This window comes from Periplaneta americana, chromosome 1 (assembly GCF_040183065.1).
Source record: "Periplaneta americana isolate PAMFEO1 chromosome 1, P.americana_PAMFEO1_priV1, whole genome shotgun sequence".
Classification (NCBI taxonomy): Eukaryota; Metazoa; Arthropoda; class Insecta; order Blattodea; family Blattidae; genus Periplaneta; species Periplaneta americana.
This window is the reverse complement of record NC_091117.1, coordinates 11,082,270-11,101,704: the sequence shown is the minus strand read 5'-3', so window position 1 is coordinate 11,101,704 and position 19,435 is coordinate 11,082,270. Positions and strand designations below refer to the sequence as shown.

Here is a 19,435-nt window from a genome sequence, read left to right as displayed (position 1 = left end):
GAATTTCTCTGGGGAATGCTAATGAACGCGTCTGTACTTATAAAAAAAAATTCGAACTGCGTTGGATAGCGTGAAAGTATGAAATCTTACTATGTCAAGTGTGAACTGTTCTTGCCGTGCCTTCTCTACAGTGTGCTACACTGAACAGAAAAAACCCAGTTGTCTGTCGTAATAATTTTCTATCCATTATTCATGATCGTTTTGTACCGATGGTACTAAAGCGAGCCCATACCTCTTTAGCTGTTAGACATACTTATGCGTTAATTGCCACCTTTGAAGTCATGTGACCGTCCGTGTTAGAGAAAGTTTGTTTTCCTTGTGCAGTTGTAAACACAAAGACGTTCTCACCTTGAGTCGGTGTGCGTTGTGAGCCTTAAAAGGGGTGTTCCTCCGCTCGCAGGAAATTCTCGCGCCTGACTTCACAATCACATGACGTGTTCTGGCAACCGGTACTGATAACATGTTCCTGCCATACTTCAATCAGCACGTCGACGACAGAAGATTTTCAATGACAACATAGAAATGATGCGTCAATTTCTGCGATCTTAACAGCTTTAAAACTGTACTAATCTGTGTACAGCGATTATTGTACGGATTTTGTTCATATTCAGTATCTACGAGTCAATTTATCAGGGAATGATGTATATGAAATATAATAATTTTAGTACTAGTCTGTCTGTGTACAGCGATTTCTATTAAACTATTGGACGGATTTTGTTCATATTCAGTATCTACGAGTCAATTTATCAGGGAATGATGTACATGAAATATAATAATTTTAGTACTAGTCTGTCTGTGTACAGCGATTTCTACTAAACTATTGTACGGATTTTGTTCATATTCAGTATCTACGAGTCAATTTATCAGGGAATGATGTACATGAAATATAATAATTTTAGTACTAGTCTGTCTGTGTACAGCGATTTCTACTAAACTATTGGACGGATTTTGTTCATATTCAGTATCTACGAGTCAATTTATCAGGGAATGATGTACATGAAATATAATAATTTTAGTACTAGTCTGTCTGTGTACAGCGATTTCTACTAAACTATTGGACGGATTTTGTTCATATTCAGTATCTACGAGTCAATTTATCAGGGAATGATGTACATGAAATATAATAATTTTAGTACTAGTCTGTCTGTGTACAGCGATTTCTATTAAACTATTGGACGGATTTTGTTCATATTCAGTATCTACGAGTCAATTTATCAGGGAATGATGTACATGAAATATAATAATTTTAGTACTAGTCTGTCTGTGTACAGCGATTTCTACTAAACTATTGGACGGATTTTGTTCATATTCAGTATCTACGAGTCAATTTATCAGGGAATGATGTACATGAAATATAATAAATTTAGTACTAGTCTGTCTGTGTACAGCGATTTCTACCAAACTATTGGACGGATTTTGTTCATATTTAGTATTTACGAGTCAATTTATCAGGGAATGATGTACATGAAATATAATAATTTTAGTACTAGTCTATCTGTGTACAGCGATTTCTACTAAACTATTGGATGGATTTTGTTCATATTCAGTATCTACGAGTGAATTTATCAGGGAATGATGTACATGAAATATAATAATTTTAGTACTAGTCTGTCTGTGTACAGCGATTTCTACTAAACTATTGGACGGATTTTATTCATATTCAGTATCTACGAGTCAATTTATCAGGGAATGATGTACATGAAATATAATAATTTTAGTACTAGTCTGTCTGTGTACAGCGATTTCTACTAAACTATTTTACGGATTTTGTTCATATTCAGTATCTACGAGTCAATTTATCAGGGAATGTTGTACATGAAATATAATAATTTTAGTACTAGTCTGTCTGTGTACAGCGATTTGTACTAAACTATTGTACGGATTTTGTTCATATTCAGTATCTAGGAGTCAATTTATCAGGGAATGATGTACATGAAATATAATAATTTTAGTACTAGTCTGTCTGTGTACAGCGATTTCTACTAAACTATTGGACGGATTTTGTTCATATTCAGTATCCGCGAGTCAATTAACTGTGTTTTCATTAACGTATAAAATAATATAAATGATAACAATGGAAACCAATTGTTTCAGAGTGCATAGATTATTCTGTAATGAGAAAGTATGTCATCTTGATGACACTGTTTATTTTACTTATGAAGTTACGAAACATGCACTCTTACAACATCACACAAAAGGCAAATAGAGGTCGCTGAGTTGAGGTTTTGAGGGCGGTAATAGAGAGATCTTTTTTCTTGGTTGTTGCAGGTGACGGAGCGCGCAGGGTCAGAGACGTGAGTAGTGGCTCTAAGTCTGGTTCCGGCGCCATGTCCTTCTCGTCCAGCTCAAGCGGCTCCAGCTCCGGCGTCGGTGCCAGGACCGGCTTCGATGGCGGCCAAGGTGCGTAACTCGGCGTCTCATCCTTGCTTGTACTATCTGACATGTCATCGCTGTAGTTTATGTAACATCGCAGATATGCCGATAAACCAGCTTCAGCAATGTCCGTGAAGTTGGGTTCCTGCCGTAGCCTTGAGTCGAGTTAGTCGGAGCGTGAAGTCCGTGCCTCGTGATGCTCAGCTGTCTAGTGGTCAGAATGGAGCAGACGTGCAGAAGGTTTATATTATGCCCACGAGCCAATCGTGCCTGAATATGACACGTTGAAAGACCCTGACATCTTTACATTCTTCATCCTTCACCATATAGTATCATTGTCAGTTGCTAGAAATTGGAACTCACTTCCGAGTGAAGGTACTCTACTCCCTCTATTCTACTCTTAATTTTTAATTTTCCTTTAAAAATTTGATTTCATTATTTTTATGTCATCTGAAAGCTTGAACTTTCTAGTTTTAAAAAAATATATCAGTTTTGTCTCTATGATGTTTAGTTAATTAATTAGCTGAACTTTTTTGACCGGAAATACCTCTTGTTTAAACCGGAAGTGCAATTCTGCAAGTGTTAATCCGTAAAATTCTGTCCATTTTATATATTTTTCGTGTAATAATAATTTGGATTTGGCGGTAGACTCTGTATTATTTTTCATATATTCAGGAAACTGTGTTTATTTATTACCGGTTGTTCTGTATGGTTATGAAACTTGGACTCTCACTTTGAGAGAGGAACAGACATTAAGGATGTTTGAGAATAAGGTTCTTAGGAAAATATTTGGAGCTAAGAGGGATGAAGTTACAGGAGAATGGAGAAAGTTACACAACACAGAACTGCACGCATTGTATTCTTCACCTGACATAATTAGGAACATAAAATCCAGACGTTTATGATGGGCAGGACATGTAGCACGTATGGGCGAATCCAGAAATGCATATAGAGTTTTAGTTGGGAGGCCGGAGGGAAAAAGACCATTGGGGAGGCCGAGACGTAGTTGGGAAGATAATATTAAAATGGATTTGAGGGAGGTGGGATATGATGGTAGAGACTGGATTAATCTTGCTCAGGATAGGGACCAATGGCGGGCTTATGTGAGGGCGGCAATGAACCTCCGGGTTCCTTAAAGCCAGTAAGTAAGTATTTATTTATTTATTTATTTATTATTGCTAGTAAGTTTTGAAATGAATACAAATTAATAAATACAATGAAAGATAAACTAGCCCACTCCTGAATGAGTAAGACTTCGTGCTCAGGAGGGGATTCCAATCCAGACAAAAATAAAATTAAAATTGAGAGTTAATACAGATTAAAGGTTTAAACCCAAACTATAAATCCAATACAAATTTCTTTATTTTTTTTATTAATTTGGAGAGGATTCGTGGTTGAAATATTATTGGAATAAAATTTGTTTAACAATCTGGGACCTTGACTCATACTACGATAAAAAGCTGCATTGATTTTACATTTTGGTTCAGACAAACGCAGAGAATTCATATTTTAGTTCAATATTTGTGTTTGGTTTTACAATTTTTCATACCCTCTGAATGTAGATAATTTTTCTGCATATTCAGTTTTAAAGCATTTTGCAACTCTAATGTTAACACGAAGTGCACTTAGAATTTTAGACAATTTAATATTGAAGGTTACGAATAAGAAATAAAGAAATTTCTTGAAGGAATAGGTAAAAGATCCCAGACTATGTTGTTGATGTCGGTCTTTAAAACAACTGTCCGGAAAGAATAACTTAATGTGGCAGGCTTTAGGTGAGAACGTGTACAACTTATTCCAGAGATTTCCATATTGCTCGCAAATTTTCTTTTTTAAAGAGAGATATAGGGAATCGATCATATTGTATTCTGTTATATTTTATGGATTTAATTTTTACTAGAAACTTCGCCAGTTCGTTTCCAAACTGCCCCGTGTGCCTTACGATCCAGTGAAATGTTACTTGGTCTTGTGTGACGAAAGGTTGAAGAGTCTTCCTGATCTTGATGACTGTAAGGTTGCTGGGAATGACTGTTGAGACAGCTTTAAGAGCTGCCTGAGTCCACGTCGATTGCGTAGGCCTATTACTTGTTTTGTGTTGGTATGAAATATCTCAAAGATTACTTACTTACTTACTGGCTTTTAAGGAACCCGGAGGTTCATTGCCGCCCTCACATAAGCCCGCCATTGGTCCCTATCCTGAGCAAGATTAATCCAATCTCTATCATCATATCCCACCTCCCTCAAATCCATTTTAATATTATTCTCCCATCTAAGTCTCGGCCTCCCCAAAGGTCTTTTTCCCTCCGGCCTCCCAACTAACACTCTATATGCATTTCTGGATTCGCCCATACGTGCTACGTGCCCTGCCCATCTCAAACGTCTAGATTTAATGTTCCTAATTATATCAGGTGAAGAATACAATGCGTGCAGTTCTGTGTTGTGTGACTTTCTCCATTCTCTTGTAACTTCGTCCCTCTTAGCCCCAAATATTTTCCTAAGCACCTTATTCTCAAACACCCTTGACCTATGTTCCTCTCTCAAAGTGAGAGTCCAAGTTTCACAACCATAAAGAACAACCGGTAATATAACTGTTTTATAAATTGTAACTTTCAGATTTTTTGACAGCAGACTGCATGATAAAAGGTTCTCAATCGAATAATAACACGCATTTCCCATATTTATTCTGTGTTTAATTTCCTCCCGAGTATCATTTATATTTGTTACTGTTGCTCCAAGATATTTGAACTTCTCCACCTCTTCGAAGGATAAATCTCCACTTTTTATATTTCCATTTCGTACAATATTCCCGTCACGAGACATAATCATATACTTTGTCTTTTCGGGATTTACTTCCAAACCTATCTCTTTACTTGCTTGCAATCTCAAAGATTAACCTATGAAATTAAAGACATGAATTACAGTTCAGTCTGATAGTTGAAATGGGACATAAGCTACGAAGAGAGAAATTATAAAACTTAATTCATAAATTTTCCTTGGATAAAGAGTGTTCGACGTTGGTTATCATAACTGGTTACGTATCCTGCACGCAAGTGGTTATTAGCGATTTGTAGTAGGCCGAAAGACGCCCAAGGCAAGCGGCATCTACGGCGCATCTCCGCACCTTTGTCTTTCACCTTCTCTTCCCCCCCCCCCCCCGGCCATACGCCAGCAGCGAAATATCACGTTTTATAAGCAAGAAGTGTAAATGTCGGAATAAAACACACAGCAATAACACAACAGGCAATAAATATACCTCGCTACTTACCGGGTCACGTTCTGGTAGTAATCGCTGCTTTGTTGAAACTGAAGAATGGCTGTTCTCTGTTTTAACTGTCTCTTAAAGAAAGACTGGATACAATATAATGTCAAAGAACACAGTATTGTTGAAGTCATGATTTGGTCGTAAGTTATAATTGTGAAAATAATGCGAAAAGCCTCTTTGAATGAATGGATAGATAGATAGATAGATAGATAGATAGATAGATAGATAGATAGATAGATAGATAGATAGATAGATAGATAGATAGATAGATAGATAGATAGATAGATAGATAGATAGATAGATAGATAGATAGATAGATAGATAGATATGGAAAGAAATAAAGAAATGAATAAGACAAGAAATAAAAAAATGAACAACGAAAGAAATAAAAGAAATGAAAAATACATAAAGAAAGAAATGAACAAATAAAAAAATATATAAAAATAAATAAAGAAATGAATAAGGAAATAAATGAAAAAATAAACAAAAACGAAATAGGGAAATAAATAAATAATATAATAAATAAGGAAAAGAATATGGAAATAAATAAACAAATGAACAATGAAACAAATAAAAGAAATGAAAAATAAATAAATATGTAGAAATAAATAAAGAAATGAGTAAGGAAAAGAATGAAAAAATAAACACAAATGAAACAGAGAAATAATTAATTAATTAATAAAATAAATAAGGAAATGAATATGGAAAGAAATAAAGAAATGAACAACGAAAGAAATAAAATAAGTGAAAAATAAATAAAGAAAGAAATGAACAAATAAATTAAAGAAACGAATAAGGAAAGAAATTAAGAAATAAACAAAAATGAAACAGAGAATTAAATAAATAAATAAATAATCAATAAATTGATTTTATCAATTAATTAATTAATAATCAAATAAATAAAAAATTAAATGAATAATAAAGTAAATAAAGAAAGAAATGAACAAATAAATAAGTTAAAGAAATGAATAACGAAAGAAATTAAGAAATAAACACAAATGAAATAGAGAAATAATTAATTAATTAACTAATAAAATAAATAAGGAAATAAATATGGAAAGAAAGAAATAAAAGAAATGAAACATAAATAAAGAAAGAAATGAACAAATAAATAAATTAAAGAAATGAATAAGGAAAGAAATGAAGAAATAAACACAAATGTAATAGAGAATTAAATAAATAAATAATAAAATAAAGGAAGAAATAAATATAGAAAGAAATAAAGAAATGAATAAGCAAAGAAATGAAATAGAGAAATAAATAAATAATTAAACATGTAGAAATAAATTAAGAAATGAATAAGAAAAGAAATGAACAATAAACAAAAATGAAATAAATAAATAAATAAATAATATTCTATCTCACATGTAATATCTTCGTTTGTTTTTATTATGGGTTTATTTGGATAAAATATTTCGGTATAGCTATTCATATTCTCTTTTATTCGTCGCAGTCACACCATTTTAGCTGAAAATATTAAATTTAATTCATTATAAAATATAGGTTTATTCAAAAGTCATGAAGTCCTTGAAAGTGCTATAAATTTCTTAAGAAGTAAGTTTATAAATACAGTTTTGTTCATAAAAGAGTGGGGTTTAATCAGTCATAAACCATAATTTCTGAGAATATACCACACTGATGAGTAGGTAATAAGCTGTCGGCTAGCAACTTGATTCACACTGCATGTAGCCTACACTATATTCTGAACTTTGTCTAAATTCTACTTCCTTTTTATTTTTTATTATTATTATTATTATTATTATTATTATTAATATTATTATTATTATTATTATTATTATTATTATTATTATTATTTATAGTAAAACCCTACGGACTTTTGTCTACCACAAAATTTTTTATTTGTCATGGAACCCGGTCTCTTGAAATTTGTTACAACCTTACATAGTGATAACAAATTGCAGGGATCATACCTCAATCCATTTCGACTTCCGAATCTTCTCAGTGAGCGGAACAATCTCTATTACATATTTTATAATAACATTGAATACGGTGAAATCGGAAGTATAGGCACAAAACCATTATTTTCTGCCATGCATTAAAAAAAACGTTAACTCACTCAAGAATAGCTTTGAATTGCTGTTTATTTATTTAATTTGCCATAGCAACAATAGTGAAACAATTGAAAAATAAGTTTCTGTGAAAATAAACTCCATTCTTTCAAGACTAATCTCTTATTATGGGACTTTGAAGTCTTTGGTAAATTTTAAATAAACCCATATTTAATATTGCCACTAATTTAGTAAGCTATAAAAATACTACCAAATAACTAGCATTAATCATTTTTCACCACGATTTCTGTTGTTTTTGCCTGTCTTTTGTTTCAAGCCATCTAGTGGCACAAATATAGCTATTCATTTTTTTTGTAAAGACGCTAAGCCGCTCAAACGCAATAATTGGAAATGCTCTATTGATTGCGTGACCTTGGTGTCGCGCTTGGACGCACTCCGTCACAGAAGTGGTGGACGTCTGATTCACAGAAAATTCCACGTGCGCACTTCCAGTATTGCAAACCAGTATTTGTTCTGTAATTCATGGAAATATGTCCTCATGTGAGTGTTGCCTGAACCAATGATCTTCGGTATATTTTCTGCATTGTCATATATTCTACGTACCCGTAAGGTTTATTTTTGTCATATTACACAGGGTGTCCGGGATATAAATCGACAAATTACCAAAATATTTATTTGAGAGTTTCATCTAAGCCGATTCAGCTTTGCTATCGATATAATTATAAATCAAAAAAATAAATAATTTTGAGTATGAAATGAACAAAGTTTTCTTATTATGAACCCATTCTGCCACTGCATTATTTCTGTTATTTTTCCAGCAAGCATTGGAGTTATGACGTCACTGTGTAGGTAGTGCTAAGATAATCGTGAAGTTATTAGTAAACCGTATACTATTATGTCAGATCACATGCGGGAATTGTTAAAAGAATATTTTTCCTCATCTATGGATTGGAAGAGGTGGACCAATGCCATGGCCTGCTCGGTCACCTGACCTCTTCTCATGACATTTCTTTCTGTGTGGTTATTTACTTGAATGGCAACACGGTAGCACTATAGTAGTTGTTACAACACGTAATAATGATATTAGCTCCAACAGGATTAAATTTGTCGATATTAAATAGGTACAATCTTCAGAGAAAGGGTTTAGAAGCATGGTTATATGTACGAGGTGAACATTTTGAATAACGTTTGTGAAAATAATGGCTCCGTAAGTGACGATAAATCCTCGTGAATCACTCTGTATCTTAATATCGTTATAATCTGATATATTCTTCTGTCCCAAACTGTTCTCCCGTTCACCATTCCTTCCAGTTCATCCTTCAGAAGACAGTTTCTTCTCAGCCAGTGACCCAACCAATTTCTTTTCTTCTTTCTGATCAGTTTCAGCATCATTCTTTCTTCATCCAGCCTTTCCACCACAGCTTAGTTTCTTATTCTGTCTGTCCACTTCAAACGTTCCACATTTCAAATGCATCTGAGTCGCTTCTCTAATACAAAAATTGGAAATTTATCCTTTGAAAAGGTGGGAAAATTCAAATACCTTGCAGCAACAGTAACAAATATAAATGATACTCAGGAGGAAATTAAACACAGAATAAATATGGGAAATGCCTGTTATTATTCGGTTGAGAAGCTTTTGTCATCCAGTCTACCGTCAAAAAATCTGAAAGTTAGAATTTATAAAACAGTTATATTACCGGTTGTTCTGTATGGTTGTGAAACTTGGACTCTCACTTTGAGAGAGGAACATAGGTTAAGGGTGTTTGAGAATAATGTTCTTAGGAAAATATTTGGGGCTAAGAGGGATGAAGTTACAGGAGAATGGAGAAAGTTACACAACACAGAACTGCACGCATTGTATTCTTCACCTGATATAATTAGGAACATTAAATCCAGACGTTTGAGATGGGCAGGGCATATAGCACGTATGGGCGAATCCAGAAATGCATATAGAGTGTTAGTTGGGAGGCCGGAGGGAAAAAGACCTTTGGGGAGGCCGAGACTTAGATGGGAGAATAATATTAAAATGGATTTGAGGGAGGTGGGATATGATGATAGAGACTGGATTAATCTTGCTCAGGATAGGGACCAATGGCGGGCTTATGTGAGGGCGGCAATGAACCTGCGGGTTTCTCTTAAAACTAGTAAGTAAGTCTAGTCGCTTCTCTTCTCTTCGTCGTAATGTCCATGTTTCTGCCTCATACAATGCTACACTCCACACAAAGCACTTCACTAGTCTCTTCCTTAGTTCTTTCTCCAGAGGTCCACAGAAAATGCTTCTTTTTCTATTAAGGGGAGGCAGAGGTGAAATTTTCGAACAAAACTGAAGAAAAATGAAAATTTGTTTTTTTTTTTTTTCATTTTTATTATCTTTATTTTGATATTCCTATGTTAGTTTTTGATTTCGTGCCCTTAAAAGTATGAAATTAAAACCAAGATAACTGTATTAGTATATTATTCCCATAATAAACTAATACTTATTATTATTTATATACATTCTCTGAACATATAAATAAAAAGAAATATTGAAAATTTCTTACAATATGGTGCATGGAGCATTTTATATCAAACGATATAAAGTTCTATAACATTATTAATATTTACAGAACTATTGTACTTAGAAAGTTGAAACTTGGTTTGTCCATTACTAATAACATACTTAATATCCATGATCAATTTCAAATAAATCGGATAAATTTTGTGGATTTTGAAATATTCACCTCTGGCTTCCCTTAAAAGCTTCCTTTGCAGAGGAATAAATTATTCTCTATTAGATTCCCTATCAATATAGACAAAAATCACGATCCTACTCGCAATAGTTACTGAATAAGAGGGTGTTAAATATTTGGGGGGGAGGGGGAACATTTTCTTCTGAAAAAACTATTAACTTTCTACCAATATGACATTATAGTTTTTTGTTTCATACAGGGACATCACTTTATTTTTACCAACATTTTTAACATTAACCTGGCTATACTCGGAAACACTGTTACCCCCTTCCATTACAGGAGTTTGGTGTTACTAGTGCAATATGTAAACAAATCATTTTACTAGCTATAGGAGGAGAGAAAAGTAGTGTATCCATTTATGTTACAGGGAAATATAGTATTACGATTTTCAGTTTGGTCATTACTTTACAGTATTTTATCAAAAAAACAGTAGAATAGTAACAATTTTTTTTTTCACAAACTCAAGTCTTCAGGCGGTTATATATATATTATGTAATGTCTACTTTATTCAGCATATTACTAACCTAATTTATTCCTGAGAATTTTGTGAGCACTTCCGTAAGAAACCCCAATTTCTACAGCTAACTTCTTGACCGACTTTTTACGACCTCGCTGCATCCTTTCTCTAGCATCTTCTACAGCATCTTCTGTCACCTTTGTTGGCCACCGTACACTTTTCTTCCTTTCTGTACACTCTGTTGCTCTAAATTTATCTACCAGATTAATGACATTCTACGAAAATATTCCGTAATGATATAATCAGGAAATTGTGAAAAAAAAAACTGTTTTTCACATTCGGTTATATTGTAATTCCAGTTTCCATCATCGTCCTTCATACCTACAAACAGTATAACAAAACTCTTTTTTAAATAATGCTGTTAAGTACCGTATCATATTATAGGGTGCCGTACTTTCGGTAACTCTAATCTTCACTTGTGCTCAGTCCACACAGATAAATTCAGTTATGCTACATACCATACCTGTGTGAAAATAAACTTCAATAATATAAGCTCTTTCTTCTTTCTTCTATAGAAAATGCAACATATTTCTGAAACACACTGTACTCTGTACTGTTTATTTCACTGCTATAAAAACAACAGCGGCCGTAAGTTTGTGTGACTGACGTTAGCAAAGACATTAGTGAAAGGGGTGGGAGTCAAGTACATTTAGAAACGCAGGTACAATAAAAATTAAAGTAAAAATAAAATGATGTCCCTGTATGACATAGGCTAATCGCTCTGGAAATCTGCAAGACTATTTCACCTCCACCCTGTCTAGCGTATCGTGGCGTTGTTTTGCTGTCAGCCAATAAGAAAAAGAAAAGTTATCTGCAATTAGTTTGAATTTGTTTTGACTCAAACCAAACATCCGCGGAATTGACTATAGACAGCGATGTCCAAGAATTAGCACGTTATGACCTTCAATCCATTCCTGTGCCCGTGGACATGAGTCAGAAGAAGTAGAAACGCGTTTCTGGTTCCAGTTAACGTGAGGAGTGCACAAAATTTTCATTTGAGAGCACTTTAGTGGAGTTTGGTGTATCTTTCACTTCTACTAAGTCTTGCAATCATATAACATAACCGTCAGTGTTCAGTAATTCCATTTCAGCTGGTGGAAGCTGATGTTCATCTTGCTTCCTAATGGTCCATGCCTCACTTCCATAATTGAGTAGACTACTGTTCTACCCAGAGTTTTATATGCCTTCACTCTTGTATGTAGTATCTTAACTTCGTGGTTAATTATTTTTAATCTTGCAGTTAATATCATGTTCTTACAAATAAATCACATTCAAGAAATTACCCCCAAACTACGAGTAAATACTTTGCATACTTCCACTCGGTAATGAGTTTTGGAATAATATTCTAGGGAAATTCCACAGATAGTAACAGTATATTCCTACTACAAAAAAGATTAATTAGAATAATAGTATGTGCACAATCTAGGGAATCGTGTAGGACCATTTAAAAAACTACAAATAATGTCCATGATTGAAAAATTGAGACGGTGTCGGGTGACGTTCCTGGGTAGCTCAGTCGATAGAGCGTTGGTGCGCTAAGCCAAAGGTCCCGGGATCGATACCCGACCCGGAGAAATTTTTCCCTTGAAATTATTCAAGTCTGCTTCACAGAGAACTTTACCTGATAGCTATTTTTCCTAATGCCCATGATTGTCAATATACCGGCATTTTTTCATTGATTATTACACTTTTACTACGTCCAGACTTTACCAATAATTCAAAGGAAATTTCATAATCTAGCAAAAATGTAACAAAATTAAAAGCTTAGGTTCTAATATAATTAGTTGAAATATATAAAGTCAGTTGTATTGCAAATTTAATTATTAATTCAAATATTTAGTGACGTTAAGAGGTTAGGTACAGCTTACAGCAGTAAAATTTTTGGAAACATTCAACATTTTTTACTCCATTACTGTATCTTGTACAATAATGAAAAGTGGTATGTGTAAAACACTGCCCTTGTGTTATATGAAAAATATTTTTACGATTTAAAAACATTATATATATATTTTTTTTTTTTCAAAATTCATAATGGTGGCAATTCACTGTGCAGCGATGAAGCATTTCCCTCATAATTCATAACCTTGTTAACTTTTTCATGTTATTTCTCTTTTATTTTGTTGCTGAAACTCATGTTTACAATATCATGCTCTTTGAACTACATTCCTTAATAAATAATATTTTTTTTTAATTTCGTGTTAGAAGAAAATACTGATATTTGAGCATTTTTTAAAGAATTTATTTTTTATCAGACAATCTATCAAAGGTAGAGAAGTTATCTTGCATCATATTGTAGATATGATATACATAAATACACACACAAAATTTCATCACAGAATGTTGGATAGTTTTTGAGTTATGTGGGAAATGCTTCATCACTGCACAGTGAACTGAATTTTGAAAAAAAAAAATGTAAATATATATTTTTTTAATCGTAAAAATATTTTTTCATATAGCAGAAGGACAGTGTTTTATACATACTAATTTTCATTATTGTACAAGATACAGTAATGGAGGAAAAAATGTTGAATATTTCCAAAATTTTACTGCTGTAAGCTGTACCTAATCCAGCCGTGGCGAAAATGCGACTCGCGAGACGTTGTGGCTCGCAGTGAGAGCTATGCATTTCTCTTGCTTCTAACCTCTCCCAACTCCCACCCTCTCACTCACTGGAGTCAAATTCCGTTCCATTTGTATTTGTCTCTGACCTGCGAGTAGCATATGTCTCTCTCGAAACCATGTACCTCTACAAAAACGAAAGTTTCAAATAGGATGGAAGGACTCATTTTTTTGCTGTCAATATGATGAGAATATTAAATGTATGATTTGTTCACAAGTATTACGAGGTAAACGGTTGTATAATATAAAACGCCATTATACTACATGTTACTGATGAAACATTAAAAGTTAGGTGTTAATAATAATAATAATAATAATAATAATAATAATAATAATAATAATATCATCTCTGTACGTCGACCCTTTTTCAGCAGATGTACGAATAATGCGGTTAGCTCTTCAATTTTAACTCACTGATTTACTATGTGACGTCAAATGAAAGCTAGATGTAAGGACTTGACAAATGTTGAACTTTCAAATCTTTGCCAAAAAATAAATATCCGAAGCTTCGTTCTTTCGTTTGCTCTGTTGAAGCCATGTTCGCTACAACTTACGTTTGTGAAAAATTATTTTCAACAATTAAAATAGTAAACACCAAATTTAGATCACGACTGACAGACAAATACCTTCGTGATCAACTACGACTGCCAGTAAGTGACATAATTCTCTGTCGCAGAGACATTCTGAAGACAGTTAATTTTAGGTTGTGATATTGTTCATTTATTGTTCATTTCTTTCTTCGTTACACGTACTAAACATTAGTTCGTAGCCTTGTACTGTATAAAATTATATTTAAATGCTTGACGTAAGGAAAATGAAAATCAGTTAATAAGTCAGACAGTGGAGATTTATCTTTTGAAGAGGTGGAGAAGTTCAAATATCTTGGAGCAACAGTAACAAATATAACTGACACTCGGGAGGAAATTAAACGCAGAATAAATATGGGAAATGCGTGTTATTATTCGGTTGAGAAGCTTTTATCGTCTAGTCTGCTGTCAAAAAATCTGAAAGTTAGAATTTATAAAACAGTTATATTACCGGTTGTTCTGTATGGTTGTGAAACTTGGACTCTCACTCTGAGAGAGGAACATAGGTTAATGGTATTTGAGAATAAGGTGCTTAGAAAAGTATTTGGGGCTAAGAGGGATGAAGTTACAGGAGAATGGAGAAAGTTACACAACGCAGAACTGCACGCATTGTATTCTTCACCTGACATAATTAGGAACATTAAATCCAGATGTTTGCGATGGGCAGGGCATGTAGCACGTATGGGCGAATCCAGAAATGCATATAGAGTGTTAGTTGGGAGACTGGAGGGGAAAAAGACCTTTGGGGAGGCCGAGACGTAGATGGGAGGATAATATTAAAATGGATTTGAGGGAGGTGGGATATGATGATAGAGACTGGATTAATCTTGCATAGGACAGGGACCGATGGCGGGCTTATGTGAGGGCGGCAATGAACCTTAGGGTTCCTTAAAAGTCATTTGTAAGTAAGTAAGTTGCTTCACTTCCCCTTTGGGTGTCCGCCTCCCTCCATAGGTGCTATGCACGTTGCAGGTTACACAGTGGTTCGGCGCACGATTACATTTTCGCCACGGCTGACCTAATCCCTTAAGGTTTGCAGTATCATTCAGTATCTGTCCTGGATTCCTGATGAGAGAATCTGGCAACGCTGACTGTCGTAGAAAAATTGATTTTTGTCGAACATACAACTTTCCTTTGCATCTGTCGGGACTCGAGGCAGGCAGTTAACAGTTCTGAAAGTGCTCTTGTGTGTTGCAGGGTATAATGGAGTGAACTCCGGCGGCTTTGCTTTCCCCGACTACGGAGCGGCCCAGAATTCGTACCCCGTGCCCGTGGACTTCAACGCGTTGTTCCAACAGTACGTAGCTTTCATGCAGCGCCTCGCCCAACAGCAGGCCGCTGCCTACAAGTAAGTAATTAACGCTTCTGCTTGCTTCACCTAACTTTCCGTCAGACTGTTGGTTTGGTTCAGTGTCGTCACAGCGATATCAAGGTCAAGGCCTTGCATAATGAGTCGAGGAAACAAACAGGAGAGTAACCCAGTCTTATTTTACTCTTGAGGAAAGACTAATTTTATTGTTTAGAAGAGCTTTTTGCCATAAAACAAAATAACGTCGAACTACTGCAGTTGCCTAGTTACCTAGTCTAGTTTTTTAACATCAATATGTTTTGTGTACATCTCTCTTGATTCTTCTTGCTTGCTAACTATCCTGCTATTGACCTGTATATGTATTCAGTGTTGCCAACTCTGTCAGATAAATTCCGGCTAACTATATCCTAGAATCTGCTAAACTAGTGGGTAAATTGACCAGGAAAAAATATATATTTAACTTTATAGGTCATTTCTGATGTGTAAAATAATTTTTATGCTCGACCATGCCGAAATGTAGTAATTATACACCTGGTAGCAGTCCTTTAATGCATGTCATTAAAGTATACCTATTCATTAAAGTTCAGGTTTTCGATTATTCTCGGATATGCAATCGAAAGACAACGAGGGAAACGTCATGGAGGCTGGAAATCCAATACTGTCGCAGAAAGTTATGTTCTGTTACTATAATAATTAGCGTTAATTGTAAATAATATTCAAATAAATTCAATTTGTCATCTCGTTTTTCAATTCTAAATCAATTTCCAGGTTATATCGAAATTAGTTCATGTTATTCTCTGGATTATATCAAGGTCAATGACATTATTGTTCCTCGGAAAAAATCAATACTTTCGCGTCTGCGCACATCTCACAATTTACGAGGTATGCACAAGGTCACTTCCGCTCTTCAGTTAGATACGAATAAAATGAATACTACTGAATAATTTCAAGTTAGAAATATGGTCGAGCATAAAAAGTCCTATGAAACTTGCCTATAATGGTAATTAAGACGCTCGTAAAAAATATGAAACTCGCTTGCGCTCGTATCATAAACAAACATACTCGCGTCTTAATTACTATCATTATAGGCTCGTTGCATAATGTACTATTATCAGTCAGCTCGGGAGGAAATTAAACACAGAATAAATATGTGAAATGCGTGTTATTATTCCGTCGAGAAGCTTTTATCATCCAGTCTGCTGTCAAAAAATCTGAAAGTTAGAATTTATGAAACAGTTATATTACCGGTTGTTCTGTATGGTTGTGAAACTTGGACTCTCACTTTGAGAGAGGAACAGAGATTAAGGGTGTTTGAAAATAAGGTGCTTAGGAAAATATGTGGAGCTAAGAGGGATGAAGTTACAGGAGAATGGAGAAAGTTACAAAACGCAGAACTGCACACATTGTGTTCTTCACCTGACATAATTAGGAACATTAAATCCAGACGTTTGAGATGGGCAGGGCATGTAGCACGTATGGGCGAATTTAGAAATGCATATAGAATGTTAGTTGGAAGGCCGGAGGGAAAAAGACCTTTGGGGAGGCCGAGATGTAGATGGGAGGATAATATTAAAATGTATTTGAGGGAGGTTGGATATGATGATAGAGACTGGATTAATCTTGCTCAGGATAGGGACCAATGGCGGGCTTATGTGAGGGCGGCAATAAACCTCCGGGTTCCTTAAAAGCCAGTAAGTAAGTAAGTAAGTAAGTAAGTAAGTAAGTAAGTAAGTAACGACTTCACTGTGTTAAGTGGACACTATACAGAAATTAATAACTTCCATGTTATTAAAACTAGATTCACAAAACTTTTATCACTAGTGTATCTGGTAAATAATAACTCATGTGCAAAATTTCATTCCTCTATCATAAGTGGTTTGCATTTTATCAATATCTTAATAAAATATTGTATCACTTTATACAAGAAGTTCCTACCTTCATAATTTACACTATTTTTAACAGATATTCACTTATATGATTCTTTATGTACATTGGAACAAGCTTTACTATTGGGTTTTTCTGTACAGTGAATCGGTAATTTAATGATTATTAATATTTTTATTTTTATTCTTTTGTATTAAAAATTCTAGTAATTTACTGATTAATTTTACAGCAAAACTCTGTAGTAAGTTTTGATCCCATGTATACAAGGATCCATGTAAGTGAATATCAGTTAAAAATAATGTAAATTGATGTGCAAGGGACTTTTTATATAAAGCGATTCATTATTTTAATAAAATATTATAAAATGCAAACTACTGATCACAGGCGTACGAAATTTTGTACATTTGTCATTAATCAGATATACCAGTGATAAAAATTTGGTGAATCTAGCTTCATAATTATGATAGTTATTGATTTTAATATTGTCAACCATTAAAAATAAGGAACTTGGAAATTTCAGTATAGTGTCCCCTGAACATGATAAATTTTGGTGTTATGTTACCGAAGCTTTTGTCATCCAGTATGCTTTTAAAAAAAACCTGAAAGTTAGAATTTATAAAACAGTTATATTACCCAGTTCTGTATGTTTGTGAAACTCCGACTCTCGCTTTGAGAGAGGAACAGAGGTTAAGAGTGTTTGAGAATAAGGTGCTTAGAAAAATATTTAGGGCTAAGAGGGATGAAGTTACAGGAGAATGAAGAAAGTTATACATCCAGACTTTTGAGGTGGGTAGGACATATAGCACGTACGAGTGAATCTAGAAATGCAGTTGAAAGACCTGAGAGAAAGAAAAAAGTTTGGGGAGGCCGAGACGTAGATGGGAGGATAATATTAAAATGGATTTGAGGAATGTGGGATATGACGGTAGAGACTGAATTAATCTTAATCAGTATAGGGACCGATGAAATTCAATCGAGTGTTGAGAATGTGTAATAAATCAATGTAGAAATCTGCCAGATTTTTGGCTGTGGGCTGACAAGGATGATTGAAATCTGGCAACACTGCATGTATGATCTTTTGGTGATTGTGCTGCCATCTGTACTGTGTATACTAAGTTCTAGAGGTGGTGGACTTTATTATTCCGCTTGGACGGCGCCATCTATGGTTTCTACTCCGTACTCTCGCTACTGGCCGTCCTCTACGGCCCAGTACTATCGCTACGGGCCTGTCTCTACGGCTCAGTACTATCGCTACACGCCGGTGTCAAGGGCTCAGCACTCTCGCTGGACTGTACCGGTTTCTCCCGCTCGCTATCGCCACTCGCCGGGGTCTTCTACTCGGTACTATCGCTACGCTTCTTCACCGACTCACCGTTCCCGGGCGAGCGCTCGCATCGTCTTTGGCGGAGCACGGTAATCGTTGGCGTGTCTCGCGCAAGTAACTCTCTTTGGTACTGCATGAGCGAGCCCTGAACTTGTTTTCAGTTTTTCACCCGAAGCAATGCGATGTAACCTAGCCAAAACTCTGTTGCCACAAAATTCAAAGCATGGAGGGTGGACTAAGCCTACTTTCCTTATTGATTCCTCCTTCATACCCGTGTGATCAATCGATTCATACGAAGTAATGTAGCCATACATTTATAATTTCAACAGTTTTATGCAGACATGGAAAATAATGTTGAATTCTTCGTTACGCAACTTGGACAATATAGTCCAAAGGGTCCACACCTGTGGAGTAACGGTCAGCGCGTCTGGCTGCGAAACCAGGTGACCCGGGTTCGAATCCCGGTTGGGGCAAGTTGAGGTTTTTTCCGGGGCTTTCCCTTAAGGGGACACGCCTACTGAGTTTTCCTTAATTTTGGTCAATGTTAAAGTTATTTTTTTTTTTTTTTTGCTGATGAACTGTATTGACTAGGAACAAACCCATGCACCATTTCATTGTAGGTAGTCTTAGCATCGTTTTAAAAGTTTAAGAAACAAATAATCTTTATATGAGACCGAGATATTTGTTTACTAAAATTATAAACACTTTTTTATATTTTATTTTTTTCCGAGTACATTTATCAACATAAAATTTTGAAAATAATTGTGCACATGTAATTCATCAGCATCTATTCGATTTTAT

The 19,435-nt window shown here is 34.8% G+C and overlaps 2 protein-coding genes across 4 annotated transcripts in view; both read left to right on the top strand.

The window, feature by feature from the left end:
* Positions 1 to 6,494, top strand: part of CaBP1 (Protein disulfide-isomerase A6 homolog CaBP1) — a 386,104-nt gene extending 379,610 nt beyond the window's left edge. Inside the window, exon 8 of the transcript XR_011334065.1 lies at positions 4,490 to 6,494. The gene's annotated coding sequence lies outside the window, so the exon portion shown is untranslated. The remainder of the gene's footprint in view (positions 1 to 4,489) is intronic.
* LOC138707148 (uncharacterized) overlaps positions 1 to 19,435 on the top strand; it is a 49,770-nt gene that overhangs the window by 25,060 nt on the left and 5,275 nt on the right. Inside the window, exons 2-4 of one of the 3 annotated variants that reach the window (XM_069836590.1) lie at positions 2,269 to 2,400; positions 15,315 to 15,465; positions 18,427 to 18,723. In XM_069836590.1, the coding sequence (XP_069692691.1) occupies positions 2,269 to 2,400; positions 15,315 to 15,465; positions 18,427 to 18,723 (580 nt within the window). The remainder of the gene's footprint in view (positions 1 to 2,268; positions 2,401 to 15,314; positions 15,466 to 18,426; positions 18,724 to 19,435) is intronic. The other 2 variants (XM_069836655.1, XM_069836611.1) reach the window with 2 other exon arrangements.